Genomic DNA, 21,684 nt, shown 5'->3' with positions numbered 1-21,684 from the left:
GTGTGGCAGGCAGTCATCGGTGACCTGCCGACCCGCTCTTCGATTTGAGTGCGTCGGACAGAGTGTACAAGGAGACAGATGACCTCCAAATTGAGGACAAACCCAACTCAAAACACCATAAATTTTTCAACTTTCAAACCCTATCTGAATATCAGTCGAATCAGATTGTCCATGAATTCGACACCACGAATTTGAGCGCCGAACAGACAGACAGAAAGCACCAAAATGCTCCCCTCCGTCGAGCGCCACGCCCGCGATTGCGTCAAAGAACTCTTTCAGTTCATAGCCGTCCAAGGGAAGGGCGACTACCTGGGCGAGCACGTATCCCAGCTTGAGCACACCCTGCAGGCCGGTCAGCTTGCAGTACAAGCAAGCGCAGACGATGACACCGTGCTAGGCGCTTTGCTCCACGATGTCGGTCGATTCATCCCTGCAGCGGAGAAAATGCCCGCCATGATCGCTGCAGACGGAGTCTTCGTTGGACGCGAGAGCCACGAGATCTTGGGCGAGAAGTACCTCCGAGGCCTTGGGTTTAGCGAATCGATCTGCCAACTGGTCGGCGCGCATGTCATGGCAAAACGATACCTGACGGCCGTGGATAAAGATTATTACAACGGCTTAAGTCGGTCAAGTAAGACAACTTTGAAATTCCAGGTACGTGTTCCTCAGATGTCAGCGCACAATCACCAAGACCAGTACGCTTCTGGTCTCAAGGCTGAAACCAAGAGCAGGGCGGTACCTTCACTCAACAGGAAGTCATCGAAGCCCAGAAGGATCCTCTTCTAGAGGCCAAACTGGCTGTTCGACGTTGGGACGACATGGCCAAGGTGCCCAACATGGTGACACTTCCGCTCGAATATTACGAACGAATGGCGACCAAAAGCCTGCTCGGTGAGTGTCATAAGCCATAACTCCCGTACTCCCCAGAGACGCAAGGCTAATCTCGAGGATGTACTCTGGAGAGTCGCGATCTGTCTTTGAGCTGCACGGAAGAAAATACAAGCTTCCCGAAAGACCCACTGTGGTGATCTGTATTGACGGCTTTGATCCCGAGTACCTCGAACAAGGAGTCTCCGATGGCAGCATTCCTAATATGGCCAAGTTCGTCCAATCAGGCTTCGCTGCAACCGCAAAATGTGCCATGCCAGCATTCACTAATCCCAACAACGTCTCCATCATCACCGGGGCACCGACGTCTTTACACGGCATCTCGGGGAACTTCTTCCTGGACCGGACCACTCGAAAGGAGGAAATGATTGTCGATGACACATTGCTTTGGGGGTCGACCATCCTGGAGCAGATGTCGAAGCGTGGCGTCCGTGTGGCTGCGATAACAGCGAAAGACAAGCTGAGGGCAATCATCAATCACGGCTTGAATTGTTCGCGAGGAGACATCTGTTTTTCAGCCCAATACGCTAACAAGTGTTCCCTCACGGAAAATGGCATCTCTGATGTTGAGAGGTGGCTGGGCATTCCCACTCCTGACCAATACTCAGGAGACCTATCTTTGTTTGTGCTTGAAGCGGGCATCAAGCTGCTCGAGGAAAATCGGGCGGACTTGTTCTACCTGACACTGTCGGATTATGTCCAGCACAAATATGCTCCTGGAAGCAAGGAAGCAAATGCTTTCATGTCAACTGTTGATGAATGCATTGGACGGTTGGTTCAACTGGGCGCTTCTGTCGTCGTTACTGGAGACCACGGAATGAGCGACAAGTGCAAAGATGACGGCACACCAAATGTTCTCTTTGTCGAAGAGGAGCTGGATCGCAAGTTTGGAGGAGGCTCCTCTAGGGTCATTTGCCCAATCACAGATCCCTTCGTTCGCCACCACGGCGCACTCGGCTCTTTTGTGCGAGTGTACTTGAATCGACCAGACATTAACATCGAAGACGCACTGACATACTGTCGAGCCTTCCCTCAAATCGAGCTAGCTCTTGACGGAACAACAGCAGCTCAAATATTCGAGATGCCTCTCGACCGCGAAGGAGATATTGTGCTGGTCTCCAAAGAGAATGCCGTTCTCGGAAGTCGGAAGGAAGAACATGTGCTCGACAATTTACGGGACCATCGGCTTCGCTCTCACGGAGGCCTTTCCGAGCAACCAATCCCTCTACTAAGATCTCTTGCTATTACCGGTACAGTTGAAGACCGAGAGTGGAGGAATTTCGATGCCTTCGATCTGGCTCTTAATCTGTGAGAGGGTGTCTGCAACACAGTGTGGTTGGTTACTGGTGATGGGAAAATCCAAGCTCTGGGTCAAAATTCAGGTCACCGCTTGGCGAATACAGAAAGTCATAATTCTCAAGGAACAGGGCGTCTGTAGGGCTGAGCCACTGGTTGGCTGGGTCGAAAGGGGCCGGTGGACCTGGCACGGCCTGGGACTGCACTGGAGCCACTTCCTGGCCGGAAAACCGATCCAACAGCTTTCGTGCACTGCTCGCAATACTAGTCAACAAATGGCGCGGGTGCATTTTAGTTGCTATATTATTCAAGACGGTCGCCAGGACATCCAAAGTCTCGGCGATTCCGGCCTTGTCAACTCGGAGGTTGGCAGGATTCTTGATAGTAATTTTCAGGAGGAAGACAAAGGCGAAGGCGATCATTGTATCAAAGTATGCCGGAAGTCCGTGCAGGTATGACTGGATCTCCTGATCTGCCGCGATAACTTGCAGGATCGAGGTTGCTGAATGTACCGCACTTGTCGCGAATTCCTCTAGGTCAGGATCCAGCTGGAGATGTTCACCTCCGGCGACGGGCGCCCTTCTGAAGGCATGAGAGCAGAGAAACAACTTCGCAAAGTGATAATGCAGCCCTACTCCCTTACGAGGGTAGTTGCCCACGCACTCATTGAAATGAAATCGCTCATTCCAGTCAGCTCGCCAAGTGTCCAAAGCAATACTCAATCGGCGGAGTTGAGGGATCAATTGATCCGACAGATGTGCTTCGGGGTCTAGGCTAAATTGATCGAAGACGCGCGTGCTGATTGTCCAGATTTCTACCTGGCTGACAAGGCGAGCATCATCCTCGGTTGCAAACTCGGATTGGAGAAACTGACTTGGAGGAGTGATTGTGGTGAAATCCCTTGTTAAAGGAGGTCTCCCGTAGCAGATTGAGAAATGGTGGTCGCAAACAAATACGAGATAGTATAACCGAGTGCGCAGATAACAGGCCCGTTTTGTGTGCGGAGCTTTGGGTATACAGCGGTGGAGGTTCAGTTCGCCCGCAAGACGAGCAGCTGTCCATGGCACCAGGGGTCAGCACAGGGTTCTTGGGACGTTGGCAGCATGCGGTCACTTGCCTGCCCCAACGAGCGTCCACGAAATGTCACTTAACCAGAAAGCACCAATGCAAAACGCGCGGACGTCATCATGATTGTTTTTCTTGGAAAACATCTTCGAGCATGCCAAACTGACAAAGTGCTGATAGCAAGCGTGATATAAATTGGATGGGGTATGAAGGGCTCCCACGGCGCAGATGGCAGCCGTCAAGAGTGGTGAGCTTTTCCGAACGCTGGCCAGAGAATCATGCTCGGCCAAAATCCTGTACAAGAAGTGATCGAGGCGGCGCGCATACAGTCGGAAGAACGCTTCGGCATCGTCAAGCGTAATGATGCCTTGATCAATGAGGTCGAAGCTGTCAGCCAAGTTCTGACGAGCAACCCCTGGCGAGGCATCTGATACTTCCGACACACAAGACGCCGGTACCACTCCCGGCCCTCTGTTCAGATCCATCACGACTTCCCAGCCTGGCTCCGTCGGCTGAGGCTGTTGGGTGGTCATGATGGCATCCGGTTGGGTTGGAAGTTGCGCAACAGGAGTCTTCGGAGGAGCATAGGCGGTGGCGTTTTGGATGCCACCGCACTGCTGGTTGAGCCGACCGACAGAATCTTCCAGCATGCGCAATTTCTCTTCGACGTTGGCTTTCCATCTGCTGGGCGTCAGCCTTGCTCGCGCAAGCTTGCACCAAATTGACGGAGAAAAAGCGGTGCCAGTCCCGTCCATGGGGGTTCACAACTGCTCTTGCCGGCAATGTCGAGCATGCTGCAGAACGACAGCCTCGGTGTTATTGCATCCATTGACGCGGGACTGGCACATGCTCGGCTGTCCCATGGGCTTGTGGAGGGGTATGTAATTTGGACTCACGCTACGTCGCTTTCAAGCAGCATTTGCAAACTCCGATTGACGACACATGACAGCCCTCGTTTCTTACATCTGGTGCAGGGTGGAGCGCCATCTCCCATATGGCATTTGATCTTCTGTTTCCGACAAGACACGCATGCGGTGATTTTCCGGCTGATGTCGATAGGCTTGCGGTCGCCAAAAGAGTCTCGAAGAGCCTGCACGGCCGATGAGCCGGGGTCGCTGGGGCTCGTCGCCATGGTCACAGCTGGTGCTTGCAGACAGTTGCAGTTGTGACAAGGAGAGAAGAAGGAACGTCGCCTCGATCGCCGGCGGGTTGATGTCGTGCGTCTCCGACCAATGGCGGCGCGGGAACATGCTGACGTGATTGGGTCCCGCTCTTTGGCGGTACGGATGGGGCATTACCTCTTATGTATTGGCATTACAATAATTTCATCAACATACTCATAGAGCAGTGATCACAAACACTGTCTTTACATTCAATTCTTCCTGCCTCACCTGTGTCCACGTGGCGGGATTGATGGCCAGCCGGTTCCCGCTCATCTCAACGCTCTCCTTTTTCTTTGCAACTCGGCCCAGTCGGCGGGTGGCTGCCCTGTTCTTTGCCTCTAAGGCCGGACAAGGGTCGAATTTTTGCAGGATTCTTCGCTGGCCTTGCGGTCTTCATCCCAGGTGCCGGGAAGAAGTCAACGGGGCATGTTCAGACCTCATTGATACCGTGTGAGATTGTCTTTTCAAAGCACATTTGCACGTGGTTGACCGGTGTCCATCAATTCGTTATGCAGCTTCTAAATCATGTCAGATAACGTCTATGATAGAGAAACAGGTCTCGAAGTATATACAGCGAGCGCGGTCTTGGCCCGAGATCCGTGCGAAGTCTTCAGTCCGGTAGGGGTGCTTGAAAAGATGTATATTTGCAGCGATGGCAACAAGGTTGAGCTGGGAAATAACCACCAACCCCAATCCCTAACTCAAGCTATCTCGGTCATTTCCCGTCATTCTCATCATGTTCAACACAGCGTCCAGCTTCTCCTTTCTGAAATTTCTGGTGGTCGCGGGTGTTGGTTTGTTTGGTGATGGGTACCTGAACCTGAGCATTGGGCTTGGTCCTTCCCCCTTTTCCAACTTATGTCTACCATTCGCTGATCCTTGCAGCTGTCCCCATGCTCGGATATCTCTACTTCCAAGATGAGAAGAACACGGTTCCTACAGTCCCGGCGGACACCATCAAAGCATCGCTCTCTATGGGCATGATTGTGGGCCAGATTGGTTTCGGAATCTTCGGCGATGCCCTGGGCCGTCATAGCATCTACGGCAAAGAGCTCATGGTGACAATACTTGGTACCTTCTTGGTTGTCTTGATGCCATGGAAGGGCTTCTCGCACCACGATGTTATTGCGTGGATGTCTGTGTTTCGGGTGGTGACGGGCATTGGGATCGGTGGAGGTAAGCAGTGAAGAAGAGCATTTTGACAGTACGCACATCTTACCTGCCGCAGACTATCCAATGACCTCAGCTTTGTCCGCCGAACATAATCCTCTGCGCTCTCGGGCTAAGCTTGTGCTCGCAGTCTTCGCCTCTATTGGTTTTGGGGGTATGACTGTTGGCATAGTTTACCTTGTCCTTCTGGCGGCCTTCAAGTCGTCTGTCAACGACAACATATACCACCTCCAATGGGTGTGGAGGTTATTGTTCGGCATAGGGCTTATTCCCCTCATCATCACGCTCTATTTCCGTTTGACTATGCCTGAAAGTAAGCCCTATCGACAATGTGAGTACACCGTTCGCCTCTTGTAAGGTATCCGCTAATCACGACAGATGTTGCCGAGGAGACGTCTCTTAAGAGGGACGGCAAACGAGGTCTTCGTGAGCAATTCCGAGATTTCAAGGTATATTTCTCGCAATGGAAGCACGCAAAAGTCCTATTCGCCGTCAGCATGTGCTGGTTTCTCTTGTGAGCCAACCATTCTTCACACCCAGGTTACCATATACTGACGAAGGTTAAGCGACATTGCTTTCTACGGAGTCAACCTCAACCAGAGCATTGTACTGTCGAGAATTGGTTATGGCAAGGGACCCACCCCATGGCACACCCTCTGGAATACTGCTGTTGGCAATATCATCGTAGCGGCTGCGGTAAGACGGACCCTCTCCGTTGGGTGAGAATTATATGTTGACCTTGGGGAAAGGGATATCTTCCAGGTTACTACATCGGAATATTCCTGCCCGACTGGATCGGCAGAGTGAAGCAACAATTCTACTGCAGTGTTGTCGTTGCTGTCCTGTATGCCATCTGGGCAGGCGTGTCCAATCATAGTTCAACCGCCGGATTGGTGACGCTGTTCACACTGTCCCAATTGTTCCTCAACATGGGACCAAACTGTACAACCTTCCTAATGCCAGTTGAGGTCTTCCCGACCCGAGTCCGGGGGACAGCGCATGGTATCGCAGCAGCTTCGGGGAAGGCGGGCGCCGTGGTGACTGCCTTTTCTTTTGGGTCGCTCACGGACGCTATTGGACTGCCTGCTGTTCTCGGTATCCTTGCGGGGATCATGTCTCTTACCGCCCTATGCACATTGTTGATCCCCGAAACCAAAGGCCGCACCCTTGACGAGATCGAACAGGGCGTCATCTATGGCGTCAAGGGCAGCACCGATAGCGTCACGTCGAGCGAGGGCGCATCTCCGGTGTTGGAAGGGAGAACAAAGGTCCATGTGGCTGCCGATGGCAAGCACAAGGACGTTGAATCTATGTGAGAGACTGCCAGACGAGAAACCAACCGGTCTAGATGATTAGAGTCGCGAGCGAGGAGGGAAGCCGAAAGGTTTTGTTCTCTGTTGACCATGAGGAGGCATACTTCTAGATCTCACTGTCATTACCATAGAAGAAAAGTTGTCACTAGACATTCGCGAGGCGAATGAGTCAGCTTGTGACATTTCTAGTCGACTGAGTTTTGCGATTAATGGTATTGGTTGATGTTGCTGAGGAGAGCCTTTTGGCATCAGCCATCTCTGCACCAAACTCAATATGACGTCCCGTCTGTCCGAGAAAGGAGCAATAGCCGTCGGTTAGTGAGGACTGTGCAGAGCCCCAATCCCACCATGATCGGCCTGTGATATTAAAGACTCTCATACCATTTCATAATCATCCTCCATCGAGGTTGACGACATGGCATCGATTATTTCTTGCTCCGAGATGATGCTGAAGTCATCCCCGTCTCCAGTGTCGCAATAAGACTCGATGAGTTCCCTCTCCCAGGAACCGTCAGCCTCGTCAAGACTGGACTCGTTGGAAATCCCTTCAAAGCGACGTTCACCGTCGAGATCAACAAAGAGAGGCGGCCGCTCGCCCCTATCATTAAAGATTTCATCGACCTCCTCACGCCAGAGGTCATCCAGCTCCCAATAAACAGTGCCAACACCATCGTCCGCTGCGAGCGATTCACCATCTTCAACCGCAAGATCAAGATACCTGGCTTTTTGTCTCATCCTTCTGCCCATCTCCAGCTCGTTCCACTTCCAGCAGTACTTCTCCCTTATTCTCCTTCCCTTATGGTGCCTTCTGTCAAGCGGCCAGATGTCGACGTCTCGGTCCAGCCACATGTCACGCTTTGTCCACGTTGACACCTTCATGTCAGTGGCGTCTATGACTAGTGGAGCGCAGCTCGCGAATACGTTGAGGTTTGGATAGAAATAGGGTTGAGGGGATCTGGTTACAGAGAGATATTGTTGGTCGACCCAGCTGGAATGCACGCCACGATATCCATAATATTTGGCGGATTGCTTTGAGAGTCGGTTTCTGATGCGTCTCTGAGACCGCAGATCTTTGTACGTCTCAGCATAGATGGAGTCCTGAGGGCCGCGTGGCATTGTGGTATGCTGTTCTCGGTTCGTCTCCTGAACAGGCGTTCGGGCTTAAAAAAAAAGGGTAAGTAGTTGGTGCTGGGGGATCGATGGGTGGTGCCTTTGAGCTCCTGGGAAAGGGAGTCGATTCTGTACGGTATTCTCGAGAAACCCTTAGATAGACCTCGAGAGGATTTATACGTTACCCTTCCATCCCAACTAGTGACTCACTATTGGCGTCCACATGGGAGGATGAGACTCAGCCTTGCGGAAGTTGGTCAGGGGTCTTCAACGTCATTGGTGAGAGGCGCAGACCAGCTAGCCCAAGTCAATGCGGGGATCCCGGTCTCCCACTGGAAATGGCTCACTAGGCTGAAGGGCTTGAGCAAAAAGGGGCACACAGGGCACACCTTGGAATGTGGCCGCTGACAAGTCAGGCGCAGCTGTTGGAGGTAGATGCGAGGCACACGGGGCGTGACTCACCGAGAGCATAAATTGGTAGGCCACACGGAAGTGCTCCAAATGCTTTCAGTGCCGGGGGAGAGGTATCGGCGATGTTGTAATCAATCCAAAACGAACCATCGCCGTCTTCTATATGCATGCTGGCTTCTCTCGTGAGTCCACAAACATTGGAGTTGTTCGAAGGCTTGCATAGACCTCATGCAGTCATCTCTTCCAGCTAAGATCAGATTTGGGCCATACACTGCTCACGACTTCGGCTTGTGTGCAATAGCAGGCTTGATTTGAGCCGAGCCCGTAGTCTTTCAATAACTGGCGAGTGGTCTCCAGGAAGCCATTGTCAAGCCTAGTGAGCCTTCTTCGAAATGTTCCACTATGCGAGACCTCGCCCTGCCATGTCTGATTTTCCTGTTGGCTGCAAGTGACAGGTAGGATCGCAGGGAATTATGTTGATGAGTTCGGTCAGTTTGTCGAGAATAGCACTGCTAAGGTTTGCTGAATTATCGTGGCCACCTTCCGAGCGCTGCACATGATTGTCGTTTCGATAGAGACTCCTTTCCTCCACGTCTTCTGCCTAACAAACCTGCATGTGATGGACAGATCGTGTAAGAGCAGTCTTGGAGAGGTGGTAAAGGGGCCACCAGGCAGGTCCATCTGTAATTCTGACTGCCCGGCAAATCCACACTCTCTGGAGAGCATGCTTACAGTAGATTTGCCATGTCGTTTCCATATGGATCTGTCTCGGAAATGCACAGAGCTTGAAACCTCAAGTTTCGCAAGCGTTATACCGAAATGACCGAACTCGCCGACGAGAGAATTGCGCATGGTGGCTCAATGCTTCACCGCTGTGTTTCTTATCGATAAGAAAAAGTTGTCTCGGACTTTGCTCCTCTCTCGAAATATCCCCATTTTAACTCTGCCAGCCCGCATTGCTCCTCGTCAACAATTTGGGACCAAGAGCAAGACCATGGCCAAAGCAAGGAAAAAGAAGAGGACTCATGTGCCCGACGACAATGCCCCCGGAAAGCCAGGACAGACTAATCGACGGCCCAAGAGTATGGTTATCCGCATGGGCGCAGGCGACGTCGGGTCCAGTGTGACACAACTGGCGAGAGATTTTCGAGCAGTGATGGAGCCAGATACTGCAAGTAGGCTGAGAGTGAGCAGACTCGGTAGACCGGCCTCAAGAACTCAATGCTAACATCTTTACTCAGGAACGACGAGCGAACAAGTTAAAAGACTACACCGCTATGGCTGGACCTCTAGGTGTAACGCACCTCTTCCTCTTCTCCCGCTCACAATCCGGCAATGTCCACCTCAGAATTGCACTTACCCCTCGCGGACCAACCCTCACTTTCCGAGTCGACCGTTACGCCTTATGCAAAGACATAGCGAAGGCCCAGAAACATCCTCGCGGAGGGGGGAAGGAATATTTGAATGCACCGTTGTTGGTCATGAACAATTTCACCTCTCAAGCAACCGAAGATTCCAAAGCCGACCCTATCAAGAAACAGCTCGAATCTCTCACTACCACTGTATTCCAATCCATATTTCCTCCCATATCCCCGCAGACTACTCCACTCAGTTCAATACGACGGATTCTGCTATTAAACCGCGAGCCTCAATCTGATGGTACATATATAATCAACCTCCGCCACTATGCAATCACAACCCGCCGAACAGATGTCTCAAAACGAGTCCGCAGGTTTGATCCAAGCGAACAGCGTCTACGAGAGAAAAAATCGGGAGCGCTGCCGAACCTGGGCAAACTGGAGGATGTAGCAGACTATATCCTGGACCCATCAGCCGGGGGTTACACGTCCGCCAGTGAGACCGAACTGGATACCGATGCTGAGATTGAAGTTCTAGAAACCACCACTCAGCGCGTCTTGAGCAGGCGAGAGCAACAAAGACAGCAGCAGAAACAAAAGCAACAGCAAAATAGAGAAAAAGATCAGGACACGACGATGAAAGAGTCTGGGGAAAACGGCGGATCTTCCAACGTAGAAAAAAGAGCCGTCAAACTTGTCGAACTCGGTCCCCGCATGCGTCTCCGCATGGTCAAAGTGGAAGAAGGCATTTGCGAGGGACGGGTCATGTGGAACGAATTTGTGACCAAGACCCGCGAGGAGGAGAAGGCCTTAGAGGAGAAATGGGAGAAGAAGCGGCAGGAGAAAGAATCAAGGCGGAAAGAGCAGAAGGAGAATGTGGAGAGGAAGAAGTTGGCCAAGAAGAATGCCAAAATCAATGCAGGCAAGGGTGACGGTGGTGAAGGCGATGAAGATGACGATGAGGAAGCAGACGAGGAAGAATGGGATAGCGATGACATGGAGGACTGGGATGACGAGATGGACGACGTCGCCGAGGAGAACAAAGACCAAAATGAGGAGTAGTTTGTCTTTCATTGTTGTATGCTAGAGACGGCGTTGCCTTCCGCATCAGAATTGGCTGCTCGTCTGCTTGAGCTTTAAAAGGTGGCCTTTTGTGCCCTTGATAATATCGCCATTGATGCGTCCGTGCCGTGTGCATGCATGCCCGCTAGCTCTTTCTTCGATCATTGATCATCGCGCTTGCTTGCCTCGTAACTATCCATACAATCACCATGCCCGCCGTGTCAGATCGCGTCGTGTGTGTCCCGTCGACATGTTCCGTTGGTCACATCAATCATTTCCACATGACCCCTATCCCAGACTGGCAGTCATGATTTTCCGCAATTCCTGCGAGAAAAAACGGTACCCCCTTCTGCCGAAATGGACTGCGAGTAAAAAGGTAACTCGGTAGTCACGACCGTGGAAGGGTTCATTTCTTCGCCGTCGCATAGCGCTTGACCCACTCCCGGGCCTCCCTCTCATACGCGGCGCGGTCATTGCGATACTGGTCGGCGATCTTGCCCTCGACAGCGTCCTCTGGGTTTGGTTCTAAAAGCAAAAGAAAAATAAGAGCGGGTTAGTACTGGTGAATCGAAATTGAACATCCATTTGACGCCGCTGCCGTCACGAGCCAGCTCAACAACCCGACTCAGGCAGGCTCGTACATCCGTGGCAAGGGCAACAGGTGATTGATAAAAACACATGGGAAATGCTTGGCCAAAAGGCCCTGCAAGTAGAGGAACGGGAGGTGGATAATTTAAGGGGGTCGCAAAGTGCAACATTCCAGTGTCAACGTACCTTTCAACAATTGGCGAGCAAACTCCAACACCGCGGCGATTCTGGTGCTGGGCTTCCACTCTGCCTCCCTCAACATGCCCAAGCACATGGTGCCAGAGTTTGGTGGAGAGTCGTTGGAGATGTTTGGGTGGTAGATCTTGGTGGTGAAGGTCACCGTTGGCGGTTTGAAGGGGTAGTTGGGCGGGAGGGTCAAGGAGAGGTTGAAGAGGTAGCCCTGGACATGGAAAAAAGGGTGGAGACAGGTCAGTAAAGGTTCCCCGTTTGTTTCCCTGTTTGTTTGACTTGCGGTCTTCGATGTCTGAAGTAGCAGACCAGACAGCCTTATTGTGGACAAGACCCAAGATCCTGCGCCAGGGCCAAAACGGAGTTGCGTGGGAAAGAATCGAGATAGACATACAGCATATGGCGATCCAGCTGGTCCTTCCATGGTTACCTTCCACTGGAAGAGGTCTGCTTCATCCGCCAGAGCGACCGTGATTCCGGCAAGGGGAGACTTGGTGAGATCGCCCAATTCCTGACGTGCAACGTTAATTGTATGCACAAGCCTGTATAGTTTTTGTCAAGCGCTCTTCTCTCACCTTGGTAATGCGCTTCTGGCTAGTCATGATGGCTGAAGTTGAGTGATCAGTCACAGGTGGGACTTATTCACAGCCTCCTCAGTGCCTGGCTCCTGTCGTTCCGCCTCAAGGCCGCAGGAACGGGAGTTCGGCAACAAAATGCTTTTGGAGATACAGGCTGTGAGAAGTCGGTGCGATCGAGCAACAGATATGGGACCAAATCTCTGGTTTGGAGCAGAGGAAGCTGTTGTTTTGGGAGGGAGGTTGATGGTCTATGTCAGAGAACAATGATCTGGCAATGATCAAGTGGTTGATTTGCACTGCAAAGGCAAGTGATTGACCGTTCTAGAATGCTTCGGAGACGCATTCGACGGCTACGCGCAAGAATTCACACCAGTTAACGGGAAGGCGGTGTTGAGGGTGCCCAACCATGTTCGACATCAATTTCTTTTTATAGACCGTAGACACACGCCGCCCGGGCTAGGCTTGTGGTCTTCATTCTACCTGATAGCCTCTCCATCTGAGTCTGACGAGACGCCGCCGCCGGGAAGTCGCTCAGGAGCAACAACGCAAAGAATATCCGATCCACCCCCACCCCCCCCTCCCTCCTCTCATGTACAAAGACGATTTACCTGACATGGTTGATTGAGCCCATAACCCATCCATCATTCATCCATCCGTGCCACTGCTCCTAAAAGTGACACACAAGCGACAATATTCGTGAGTCAGATCTAGGACATGTTGTGGGAGGTTGGTGCTTTGTACGATGGAGCGGATCTTGACAGCCCCTTCCTCCTCAATGAGCTTCCGTATCGAGTAGAAGAGTTCGGGCGAAAACTGGTCATGTCAAGTCAGCGTAAGGATTGAAACTCGATCGCTGCAGTAAGTTTCCTCACCTCTGAGTACCACCGGTATTGCCAGGTGGTCAGTCGAATTAGGCATGCCAGTATGTTCCTCGTGTCACCTTTCTTCTCGTACATTCGCAGGATACCTCTCATAGCCTTGGGTGAGAACCGGATGTTCAAACATTGCTGATATGCTTCCAATGCCTCGTTTGTATGATGCAGCCGCTCAGCAAGGTCTCCCAGGATCTCCCACTCCGCTGCTGATTTCTTGTACTGCATTTGTTGTTGGCGGTATTGTCCCATTTCCGTTCGCCATATCGTGTAGATCCGGAGGTCTTCATACAGCACCATGAAGAGATTGTCGAGCCACCTCTCACACAGGCGTTTGTTCTGGAATTGTGGATAATGTGTATGAGACGTGTCTGGCTCATCACTGCCCGACTTGACTTCCTCCGCTGCAATCGTCGGCACTGGTTTCTCCATTGATCGGTGCGCCTTGATCTCTGCGTTCTCGTTTTTTCCGTCAACGCCGCCGTTTAGAGTGGGCGCAGTAGAGGAAGATTCATCAAGAATCTTCTCCTCGTCGAGCTTCTTTGGCTCTTCTACATCAGAGGCGTCGTCCGATTCGTCGTCTTCATCTGCTCCATTTTCCTTTCTTTTCGAGTAGCCATTCGGTGTCCCGGACAGGGCGATTGTGCTAGCATTCTTGCTAGTGGGTATCTTCGGAGTCACCTGGTGCTGCTTTTCGGACCGGTACTCTTCTTCCATCACAAAGACCTGACTGCGCGTCTTCAGTAATGTGTCCCATCCGATAGCTGCAGCGATTCGTGTTAGCAAGCTGTATGCCTTCAAAAAGGTCCCCTGATACGTGGCTGCCTGCAGTTTTCGTAACGAAACATGAACTTGATCATATGGCTCTCCTTGCCTGGGCTGTCCCTCGTCGATCTCGTCTAGTGCGCTCTCTGGTAAGATCGGCAGGAGCACGCGACTTGGTTCAGGCATCCTAGGTGAATCCTTATCCTGGTATGAGAACATGGGGCAGGAGTTCAAGGTAAGCAGAGCCAGATCCCACTGCTCTAGGTCAACATAAACCTCTGCCAATCGAGCCCAGGTGCTGAATTCACTGGGAGCTGCTGTGACTCCTTGCTTGGCTAATTCCAAAGCCATTTCGCCCTCGCCTTTGCTCTGGCAGAAGGCGGCTTGACAGTCAAGAAGTGCGTAATCCATAGGCACATCCTGTAATGAATCATGCAGCAGACGGACGGCTTGGATCTCTTCGTCTCCATCCAGCAGTACCCGGGCCAGCAACGACGATACTTCCACGTCCTTTGTCCGTAGCTTCTCGAACAAATTGATGCCTGACGCAAATCGTCCCGTTGTTCGTATGTATTTCAAGAGTCCTGCTGTAAGATGGTTTGAGACCACATTGGGGATCTGAATTTCCGGGTCCGAGCCAAGTTGACGGCCACTGAAAAACAGTCTCTCGGCAGCTTCGAAGAATCGGTGCTCCAACTCGGTGTTAATGATCGGATTGAATCTTCTGACGCCAATGATCTTCTTTATCGTGTCACCGCTGCCATTGTCTGAATACGAATATGCCCGCAACACCGCGCAGAGAAATGTCTCTAGCCAGAGATTCTCTGTCGCGACTCTTCTGTCCCCCCTTTCGTCCACACAGTAACTCTCCACGCTGCCCGGGATTTTGACCTCCACCCGCATGTCTAGATGCGAAAAAGCATTGTAGCAGCAGTAGAGCCCTGAAACCACCTTGTGCGATCTGTCGACAGGATTGAATGTCAAGGTATTGACGTACGCGGCCAAGCTTGCAGAGGAGGATGCGTCGACGCCGGTGACATGATGGTAAACGCCAGTTTGCTTGTTGCCAGCTTTGACACTCTGCTTGACGAGGTGAACAAGATCGGGAGGTCCCAATTCGCGAAGTCCTGGTAGACTTTCTGTGCGGGCGTCAACAGCGAGTCCGATTTCATCATCTTCAATGATTCTGCAACCAATTCGTTAGGCATGCCAACAGCAAAGAAACAGCATCCAGAGGGGGGGACTGACTCAGGCACCGCCGGCGCAACCATGACAGCGCACCCTTGATGGGCGGATTGAACAATTGAATTGAGAACAGATGGATAAAGCTGACTTCAGGAGACAATCTGCAAACCCTTTTTAAATTGAAGTCCCTGGTCAGGATAGAGCCGATATGGACCCTGACGAGCACTGTCAAGCAAAAGCCACAAAGCTCATATCACCACAAGGGAATGGATGCTACGTGTCTCGTTCATGCTTGGGAGATGCTTGAAGGATCAATTGAGTGCATCTTCGGCAAGCTTTCCCGAATTGGACGTGCGACTTTCGCCTCGCGTTAAGTTCGGCATTTGGACGCGTTGAAGGCAAACGAGACATCGTCAACATCGTCCTGACTACCATCTCACGACATTTTCACCGTGCTCCCAGGAAAATTACTGACCTTCTGTGCGTGACATTGTTAATCATCCGGATCGTTGCGCCTGGGTTCTTGAGGAAGGCGTCGGCGCCTGTGTTGGATCTAAGATGACTATCAACCAACAACAGCTGAGTTGTCGCAAATCGATGTCAACAGAGGGAGACAACTTCTAGCATCAGAGCCATCATGTCGGCCTTTACCGCTCTCAACGTCGAACCCGAAGACACGTTTGAAGAGGAGATCGATGACACGAGAGAGATCCAGCTTGAAGAGGCCTTTAAACTTTATCAAAATGCCCTGAAACTTCATTCTCAAGGCCCCGAGTACTTTCAAGAAGCCAAGGATGCTTACGATGAATTGCTCAAATCCGAAGTCTTCAAATACCCAGACGTGGTCTCGGACTTTCAACATGACGAACTTGACAATGAGGCGACAATAGCCGCCGCGCAGGCCGATGCCGGTGCCCTCTCCCTTCTCCCCAGTAGCGCCGCCGAATCCTCCGCAAGTTCAGTTCCTCAGCTTATTTATCTCGCCTTCAAGAACAGGGGTCAGTTTCTTCTAGATGTTGCCCGCCATCGACTCCCAGACCAGAGGCTCTCCCGGTCCGAGCTTTGTCAGTACTACGCCGAGTCCTGCAAGGAAAGCCTCGGACAATTTGGGCAAGCGCTTGAGCGCGATGACACCGATCTAGACTCTTGGAAGAAAGCTGCCCGTGTAGCGGATGTCCTGTCTACCCAGCGAATAGCACGGTTCTGCTTAGAAAGTGTCCTAGCTGGTGAGGATGAGGATGGTGAACAAACCATCGACTTGTCAGGTCTTGATGAAGCTTTCGCAGCTGGTGAACTTGAAGAGGTAATCGACCTGGTACAAGATGACCTTAGTCGTCTTCAAAGCTCAGACGCACGACCTAAGGACAGGCTTCTAAGTGTGTTGAAGAAATCTAATGACCCTTACCGATTCTTGCCGAAGCATACAGAAGTTCTCGAATATTTTGACGACAGATATCGTCCTCTGAGCTTCGCGGTGGGTCAAATTCTTCTACAGCCAGCCTCGCCTGACCTCTATTCCCTGGGCAAAGAGATTTCCAAGATCATTCAGAGCGTTCAAAGTGGCGCCTCCTCTCTTGGCAGTGCTACTATAATAAGAATAGAGCTGCGAGACCTGAACTCGACTGACCACGATGTCGAAATGGCTGCGGTTTCTGATAATACTGGCAAAGAAGGCCGGACGTCCGGCTCCCGCCAGGACGAAGCGTCGCAAAGTCCTGTCCAACCTCCAGCCGAGACGGAAACCCGGATCGAGTCACCAGCTGAAAAGGAATCGCCGCGAGACCATGATGTGGCTGAGCCGGGCGGAGCAAGACAACAAGAAAATGAGAAAATAGGAGTTCTCCCGGATGGAGATACAATCGAAGTGCAACGTACTGTTGCAGCACCATCGCGAAAGCGGTCTACAACAGCTGCTGGGAACGATGAAACTGAAGGACGAGCAAAAAGCAAAAGATTGCGAGCGAGGGAATCAATGGCTGACCTTACGGCCCAGGAGGATGAAGCCTCACATGAGGATCCTCAGTACTTCCTGGACCAACTCGCTGTGTTCGAGCAGGCGGACCAAGTTGCACTCGATGCGGCAAACCCCCTTCTCATTAAGCTCGGCATGAAGCTGTACCTGTCACCAGAGCAAGCCAAGCAAGCTTTTTGGACTGGCACCGTCGATGGAGAAGATTCCGAACGTTGCAAGGAAGACCTACAACTCTCTGCAGACCTTCGCTCGATCTTGATGAACTGGTCAGATGACAAGGGCTATGCCATCGTCAATGGTCATGGCAACCAAGATTTTCCTGAGAAAGCGACTGGCATGGCATTGTTCCTGCAACACCTCAAACCTGCCATTCCAAAGGAGATTGAGCGCCCCAAGGGCTCCGACAAATCCATATTGAGCTCCTTAATTGCTCTGCTCAATGCTGAGCCAACAAATATCTACGACGCGGCAACCTACTGGCTGTTTTCAGTCTGTACTAGCTCCAGCAAGAGGAGTAAGCGTTGTCCATCTCCATATTTAAGTGAGAAATGGACCGTCGATATGAAACATCTGGTGGCTGAGTTGGCGTGCATAATGGAAGAGTATTTATGGGAGCTCTTGCACCGACGCCTTTCGTACCTTTCCAAATTGAGTCTCGAGCGGGTCAATGGAATTGATTCGGATGTACATTCAGTTGTCGAGCTCGTCGAGACTCTTTTCGAAATATTTCTTGATACCACCGCTACGTTCACCGATCTAGGTGGTGACTGTGATCATACAAGTCAAATCAGCTACGCAGACCGCTTGAAGAGGTGGTCTGGTCTGGCCAGTGAATTCATGCAGCTCTATCTCAACTCAACTGCTCTTGGTAGGAGCGATCCCCTGATTCTGCGCTATATCTGGACATCAGTTGCCCACGTCAGACTGGACGACAATGCCGACAAAGGACATATTGTATCCTTACTCGGGGAACTGAAAGTCTTATTAGAGAAGACCAATGCTGAGCCAGTCTTTCTTCCAAACAATACTGCGATGTCTGTGATCTCTGTGGCAGCCATTGATCGAGAGCTATCAGCTCTCAGTACGCGGGATTTCTTCACAAGTGTTTTCGACGATGATAACAGTGAACCCGTGGCGGTCATCGAGAAGTTGGAACCTATTCTAGAGCCAGCCTCTAAATCTGAAAGTGGGAACTCTGATTTTCGACACTCAATGCAGGCTGAGGAGCTCATCCAATTTCTTGAGTCCGGAGACGCGGCACTCAAGTTGTACCTTTGGAGACGTCTTCAAAACGCTTACACGGCTATTTCATATACTCCCAAAATCGTGTCTTGTCTCCTCAGAGCGATTGAGACGATTGTTAAGGAATTGTCTACTAAGCGCCATCTGGAAGCAGAATCAAGTAGCCGGCAAATTTCGATGCTCAAATGGTTACATGATGCAGACGAGGTGATGATCAGACTGTTGACCAAAGTCCTCAACGATTCTAGCCCGTTTGAATGTGTTGACGCCGCCCATCTTCGTTCGTCATTGGAAGCAGTCTCAAGGCTTGTGAAGCTCCTCTGCGGATTTGTCATCTATGAAGACTCAATACGCGTTGGTCAGTCTACGGGGCCTCAGCTCAAAGCTGCGACTTCGACAAAGTTGTATGAGAAGAGCAAGGACCGGCTTAGAGAGATGCTTGTTCGAGTATGGACTCTACAATATATGCTTCTTAAAGAGGGGACTGTCCAGGACCCGGTTCTCCACCCTCGGGCAGCAGACGACTTAGCCGAATACCTGTGCGCGGTCCACAACTCCTTCGGTCTCCGGCAATACTGCAAACACGCCAACAAGTCCTTTGTAAAGCTGGTCAAATCCGAATTGGGGAGTCTCGCTACGGAGCAGGACTATACCGCCGAGATTGCCCAGGTCTTCTTCGATCTCTATCAGCTTCGCTTTGCCAATGGTATTGGAGATGCCGACCACGGCTGTCCGCCGGAAAACTTGGATAAGAAGACAGCTTGGTCCTTGATCCCGACGATCATGAAATATGCTAAGCGATTTAACGTCAAGGATCTGAACAAAAGCGAGCTCAAAGGCACAATTGACAAGATGCAGCAAGCTCTAGGGGTGATTAAAAGTCCACCACCGCTCCAGCAAAACAAGCGCATCATTTCTTCATATCTGAAGTCAATTATCAACGCAACTGACTTGTATCGGTGCATCCGAGGTATCGGTGATCTACCGACACGTATTGTGCAAGCGGACACGCAGGTCGCGGCAAACAGTGGTTGGTACTTCATGCTCGGACATCTCACGCTTTCGAAATATAAGTCTATCAAACGAGTCAACCCAACTCCCACCGACGACCTGGATCTTGCTGCGATCTTCTTCCGTCAGGACTTGGATCACAACATTGAGAAATGGGAGACTTGGTATCGGTTGGCACAGGTCTATGAGGCCAAGATTGAAGACGACCTGATCTGGAATTCCACCAAACTCAATGAATCAAGGGGCGATATTGCTCTGCTCGAGCGTCAAGCGATTCACTGCTACATCATGGCTACTGCAGTAGCCCTGCGATCGGCTGATGACCGACTGGAAACTACAGAGAAGGTTGAGGACATGCTCACCGAGTTTGCCACTCTTTTGTATGCATCTTCTCGCCCCCCATTGAATATGGAAGCATTCAGGACCGACAAACATGTACGTCATATGAGCAGCACCATTGACATGGCAATGTCCAAGCAACCATATCACAAGCCCCTAGGACAGTATGCCCTGTGGCATTTTGCAGCTTATCTTCTCAGCAGGAGGCTGACAGATCGACCGAAGTCATGGACATCCCACTACACACGCGCGAAGTGTCTGTGGAAGATGTTCCAAAGTCCGGAGAATCAGGGCCGTGTCTCTACGGAAGCCGTCCTGGATGCCATCATTGAGGCCGTCGAGGCTCTCCCTAAGAAGGAGAAGACCAATGAGCCAATCCTAGAGCCCCATTTCAAACTTGTATCTATTGTTCACAAGATGGTGAGAAGCCAAAAAATCTCCCACACACAAGCCCACCAATATCTGCAGGTATCTCGGTATGCGCAAGGTGTGCATTTGTCCGAGGATGAAGAAGGAGTGGATTGGGTGCGATACATGCTGGAAATCTTAAAGAGGCTTGGAAATGCGGATAAGTCCAATTGGCATCATCGAATCACCGACCGTGCGGCGCATATCATTTACGATGAAGGGACGGATTTCGCGGCGCTTCTTGGCGCTAAGCACCAGTTTACGCAACAGATATTCACCAAAACCATGACAATGCAGGTTTGGAAGCCTGAGTTTGAACGGCCGGGACGTCATTACGTTTATACTGGCCGATACATCTCCTTCTTCGTGCACATTCTGGAGCAGCTCAACGACCGTGCGAGCTTGGACGCTCTGGTCCGCCGGATTCGGAGGAAGACGACTGATTTTCTCGATCATACCAAGGTCTGGGAGGAGGTGGCTACAACCTATGTGCGGCTTCTGAGACGACATGGCAAAATACCCGAAGGTCGGGAACGAGCATTATTCGACGGCATGAACTATGAGGAATTCACCAAGAAGTCAGAGATGATGGAGAAATGGGCGCACGATCCCGATACTACCTCAGTATATTTGGACATCATGCGAGACGCCATCGACCTGAAACGTCTCAACAACAGTCTAATGAAAGGACCTGTCATTGACGATCTCATAGGCGACTCTTACGCTTGTCTTTATAAAGAATTCCTCGAACAATTGCCGCCAGAAGAACAGCCCAAGCCACAGCATGCTGCCCTCCCACAAGGCACCTTCATCAACATGACGACGGATATCACTACTGGTGGCGATGATGGTGCCGACCGTGCTCGTCTGAACGATATGCTCCGCGCTCAGGGCGATGGTGCTGCTGACGGACCATTGTCAGTGTCAATCTCTGCACCTTTTGGACTTGGGCTGCAAAATTCGCCCACCCATTTTCCGGTCGTAAGTGGGCAACAAATTCCCGAGGTTCCGCGCGAGCGAGCTAGACCCGGACGTACGAAGACAGTCACCCGGCGTGAGATCCAGCGCAAAGCGGAAGCTGCCATTGTGAAGCCGCCACCAATCAAGACCCCAATACTTTCCAAAACATCTGTTATTGCTGTGGAGGTGTCTTCAAAGGCGGAACTGGGAACAGACGCACCGATTAACAAGCGCCTAGCCGAGACCAAGGACGAAGACCTGGATGGAAGCAGAGCAAGCTCTAGGAGGGGCTCTATTCAAGACAGCGCGGACGAAGAAGCTGATGCAGAAGATTCGGGCAGTGAGCTTAGTGAGCTCGAAGATATGGATGATGAAAAGAAACACATGCTTGAGGAGTACGAAATATCCAGGGAGAATGCGGAGGACGGAGGTGAAGACGCGGCAGAAGATAACGAAGGGGCAGAAGATGAAGACGAGGAAATGCATGATGCAGAGGATGAAATCGAGATTCAAGACTCGCAGGGAAATGCCGGCGAAGTCGCAAGCGCCAGCAAAGGAAGCCCCGACGATGATGAAGAACAGGAGTTTCATGAAGCACGACAGGAAAACGACACGGTGGATTAGGGGAAACTGCTGACCACGAGTTTTATTCGGCTTGAGATTGAAGCTGCACGCCAGCAGCACCAAAGCAAGGAACAAGGTGTGGGAACTGCCATTCCGTTGGTTACTCTCCCAGTAT

At 51.4% G+C, this 21,684-nt stretch overlaps 8 protein-coding genes across 8 annotated transcripts; 4 read left to right on the top strand and 4 right to left on the bottom strand.

The window, feature by feature from the left end:
- Nucleotides 1–225: 225 nt before the first annotated feature.
- Nucleotides 226–2,200, top strand: A1O5_02112 (uncharacterized protein; the record flags this gene model as incomplete). The annotated part of the gene is made up of 3 exons (XM_007742728.1): nucleotides 226–654; nucleotides 729–891; nucleotides 963–2,200. The coding sequence occupies 3 exons, from the start codon at nucleotides 226–228 to the stop codon at nucleotides 2,198–2,200; spliced, it is 1,830 nt and encodes a 609-aa protein (XP_007740918.1).
- Nucleotides 2,201–2,228: 28 nt separating this feature from the next.
- Nucleotides 2,229–4,381, bottom strand: A1O5_02111 (uncharacterized protein; the record flags this gene model as incomplete). The annotated part of the gene is made up of 3 exons (XM_007742727.1): nucleotides 2,229–3,238; nucleotides 3,347–3,930; nucleotides 4,146–4,381. The coding sequence occupies 3 exons, from the start codon at nucleotides 4,379–4,381 to the stop codon at nucleotides 2,229–2,231; spliced, it is 1,830 nt and encodes a 609-aa protein (XP_007740917.1).
- Nucleotides 4,382–5,305: 924 nt separating this feature from the next.
- A1O5_02110 (uncharacterized protein) lies at nucleotides 5,306–6,898 on the top strand (the record flags this gene model as incomplete). The annotated part of the gene is made up of 5 exons (XM_007742726.1): nucleotides 5,306–5,588; nucleotides 5,641–5,917; nucleotides 5,941–6,096; nucleotides 6,149–6,278; nucleotides 6,332–6,898. 5 exons carry the CDS (start codon nucleotides 5,306–5,308, stop codon nucleotides 6,896–6,898), a joined length of 1,413 nt encoding a protein of 470 aa, XP_007740916.1.
- A 372-nt stretch (nucleotides 6,899–7,270) lies between these two features.
- Nucleotides 7,271–8,011, bottom strand: A1O5_02109 (uncharacterized protein; the record flags this gene model as incomplete). The annotated part of the gene is made up of 1 exon (XM_007742725.1): nucleotides 7,271–8,011. One exon carries the CDS (start codon nucleotides 8,009–8,011, stop codon nucleotides 7,271–7,273), a length of 741 nt encoding a protein of 246 aa, XP_007740915.1.
- A 1,399-nt stretch (nucleotides 8,012–9,410) lies between these two features.
- On the top strand, nucleotides 9,411–10,836 carry A1O5_02108 (uncharacterized protein; the record flags this gene model as incomplete). The annotated part of the gene is made up of 2 exons (XM_007742724.1): nucleotides 9,411–9,602; nucleotides 9,658–10,836. The coding sequence occupies 2 exons, from the start codon at nucleotides 9,411–9,413 to the stop codon at nucleotides 10,834–10,836; spliced, it is 1,371 nt and encodes a 456-aa protein (XP_007740914.1).
- Nucleotides 10,837–11,242: 406 nt separating this feature from the next.
- A1O5_02107 (ubiquitin-conjugating enzyme E2 D/E) lies at nucleotides 11,243–12,215 on the bottom strand (the record flags this gene model as incomplete). The annotated part of the gene is made up of 4 exons (XM_007742723.1): nucleotides 11,243–11,361; nucleotides 11,611–11,824; nucleotides 12,008–12,124; nucleotides 12,189–12,215. 4 exons carry the CDS (start codon nucleotides 12,213–12,215, stop codon nucleotides 11,243–11,245), a joined length of 477 nt encoding a protein of 158 aa, XP_007740913.1.
- Nucleotides 12,216–12,836: 621 nt separating this feature from the next.
- Nucleotides 12,837–15,099, bottom strand: A1O5_02106 (uncharacterized protein; the record flags this gene model as incomplete). Its single annotated transcript, XM_007742722.1, has 3 exons — nucleotides 12,837–13,004; nucleotides 13,064–15,014; nucleotides 15,077–15,099. The coding sequence occupies 3 exons, from the start codon at nucleotides 15,097–15,099 to the stop codon at nucleotides 12,837–12,839; spliced, it is 2,142 nt and encodes a 713-aa protein (XP_007740912.1).
- Nucleotides 15,100–15,650: 551 nt separating this feature from the next.
- A1O5_02105 (uncharacterized protein) lies at nucleotides 15,651–21,569 on the top strand (the record flags this gene model as incomplete). The annotated part of the gene is made up of 1 exon (XM_007742721.1): nucleotides 15,651–21,569. One exon carries the CDS (start codon nucleotides 15,651–15,653, stop codon nucleotides 21,567–21,569), a length of 5,919 nt encoding a protein of 1,972 aa, XP_007740911.1.
- Nucleotides 21,570–21,684: the final 115 nt, after the last annotated feature.

Source organism: Cladophialophora psammophila, assembly GCF_000585535.1.
Source record: "Cladophialophora psammophila CBS 110553 chromosome Unknown aczJe-supercont1.2, whole genome shotgun sequence".
In the NCBI taxonomy this organism is placed as follows: Eukaryota; Fungi; Ascomycota; class Eurotiomycetes; order Chaetothyriales; family Herpotrichiellaceae; genus Cladophialophora; species Cladophialophora psammophila.
Note: the sequence above shows the minus strand (reverse complement) of the source record. Positions and strands in the feature narration are given on the sequence as shown.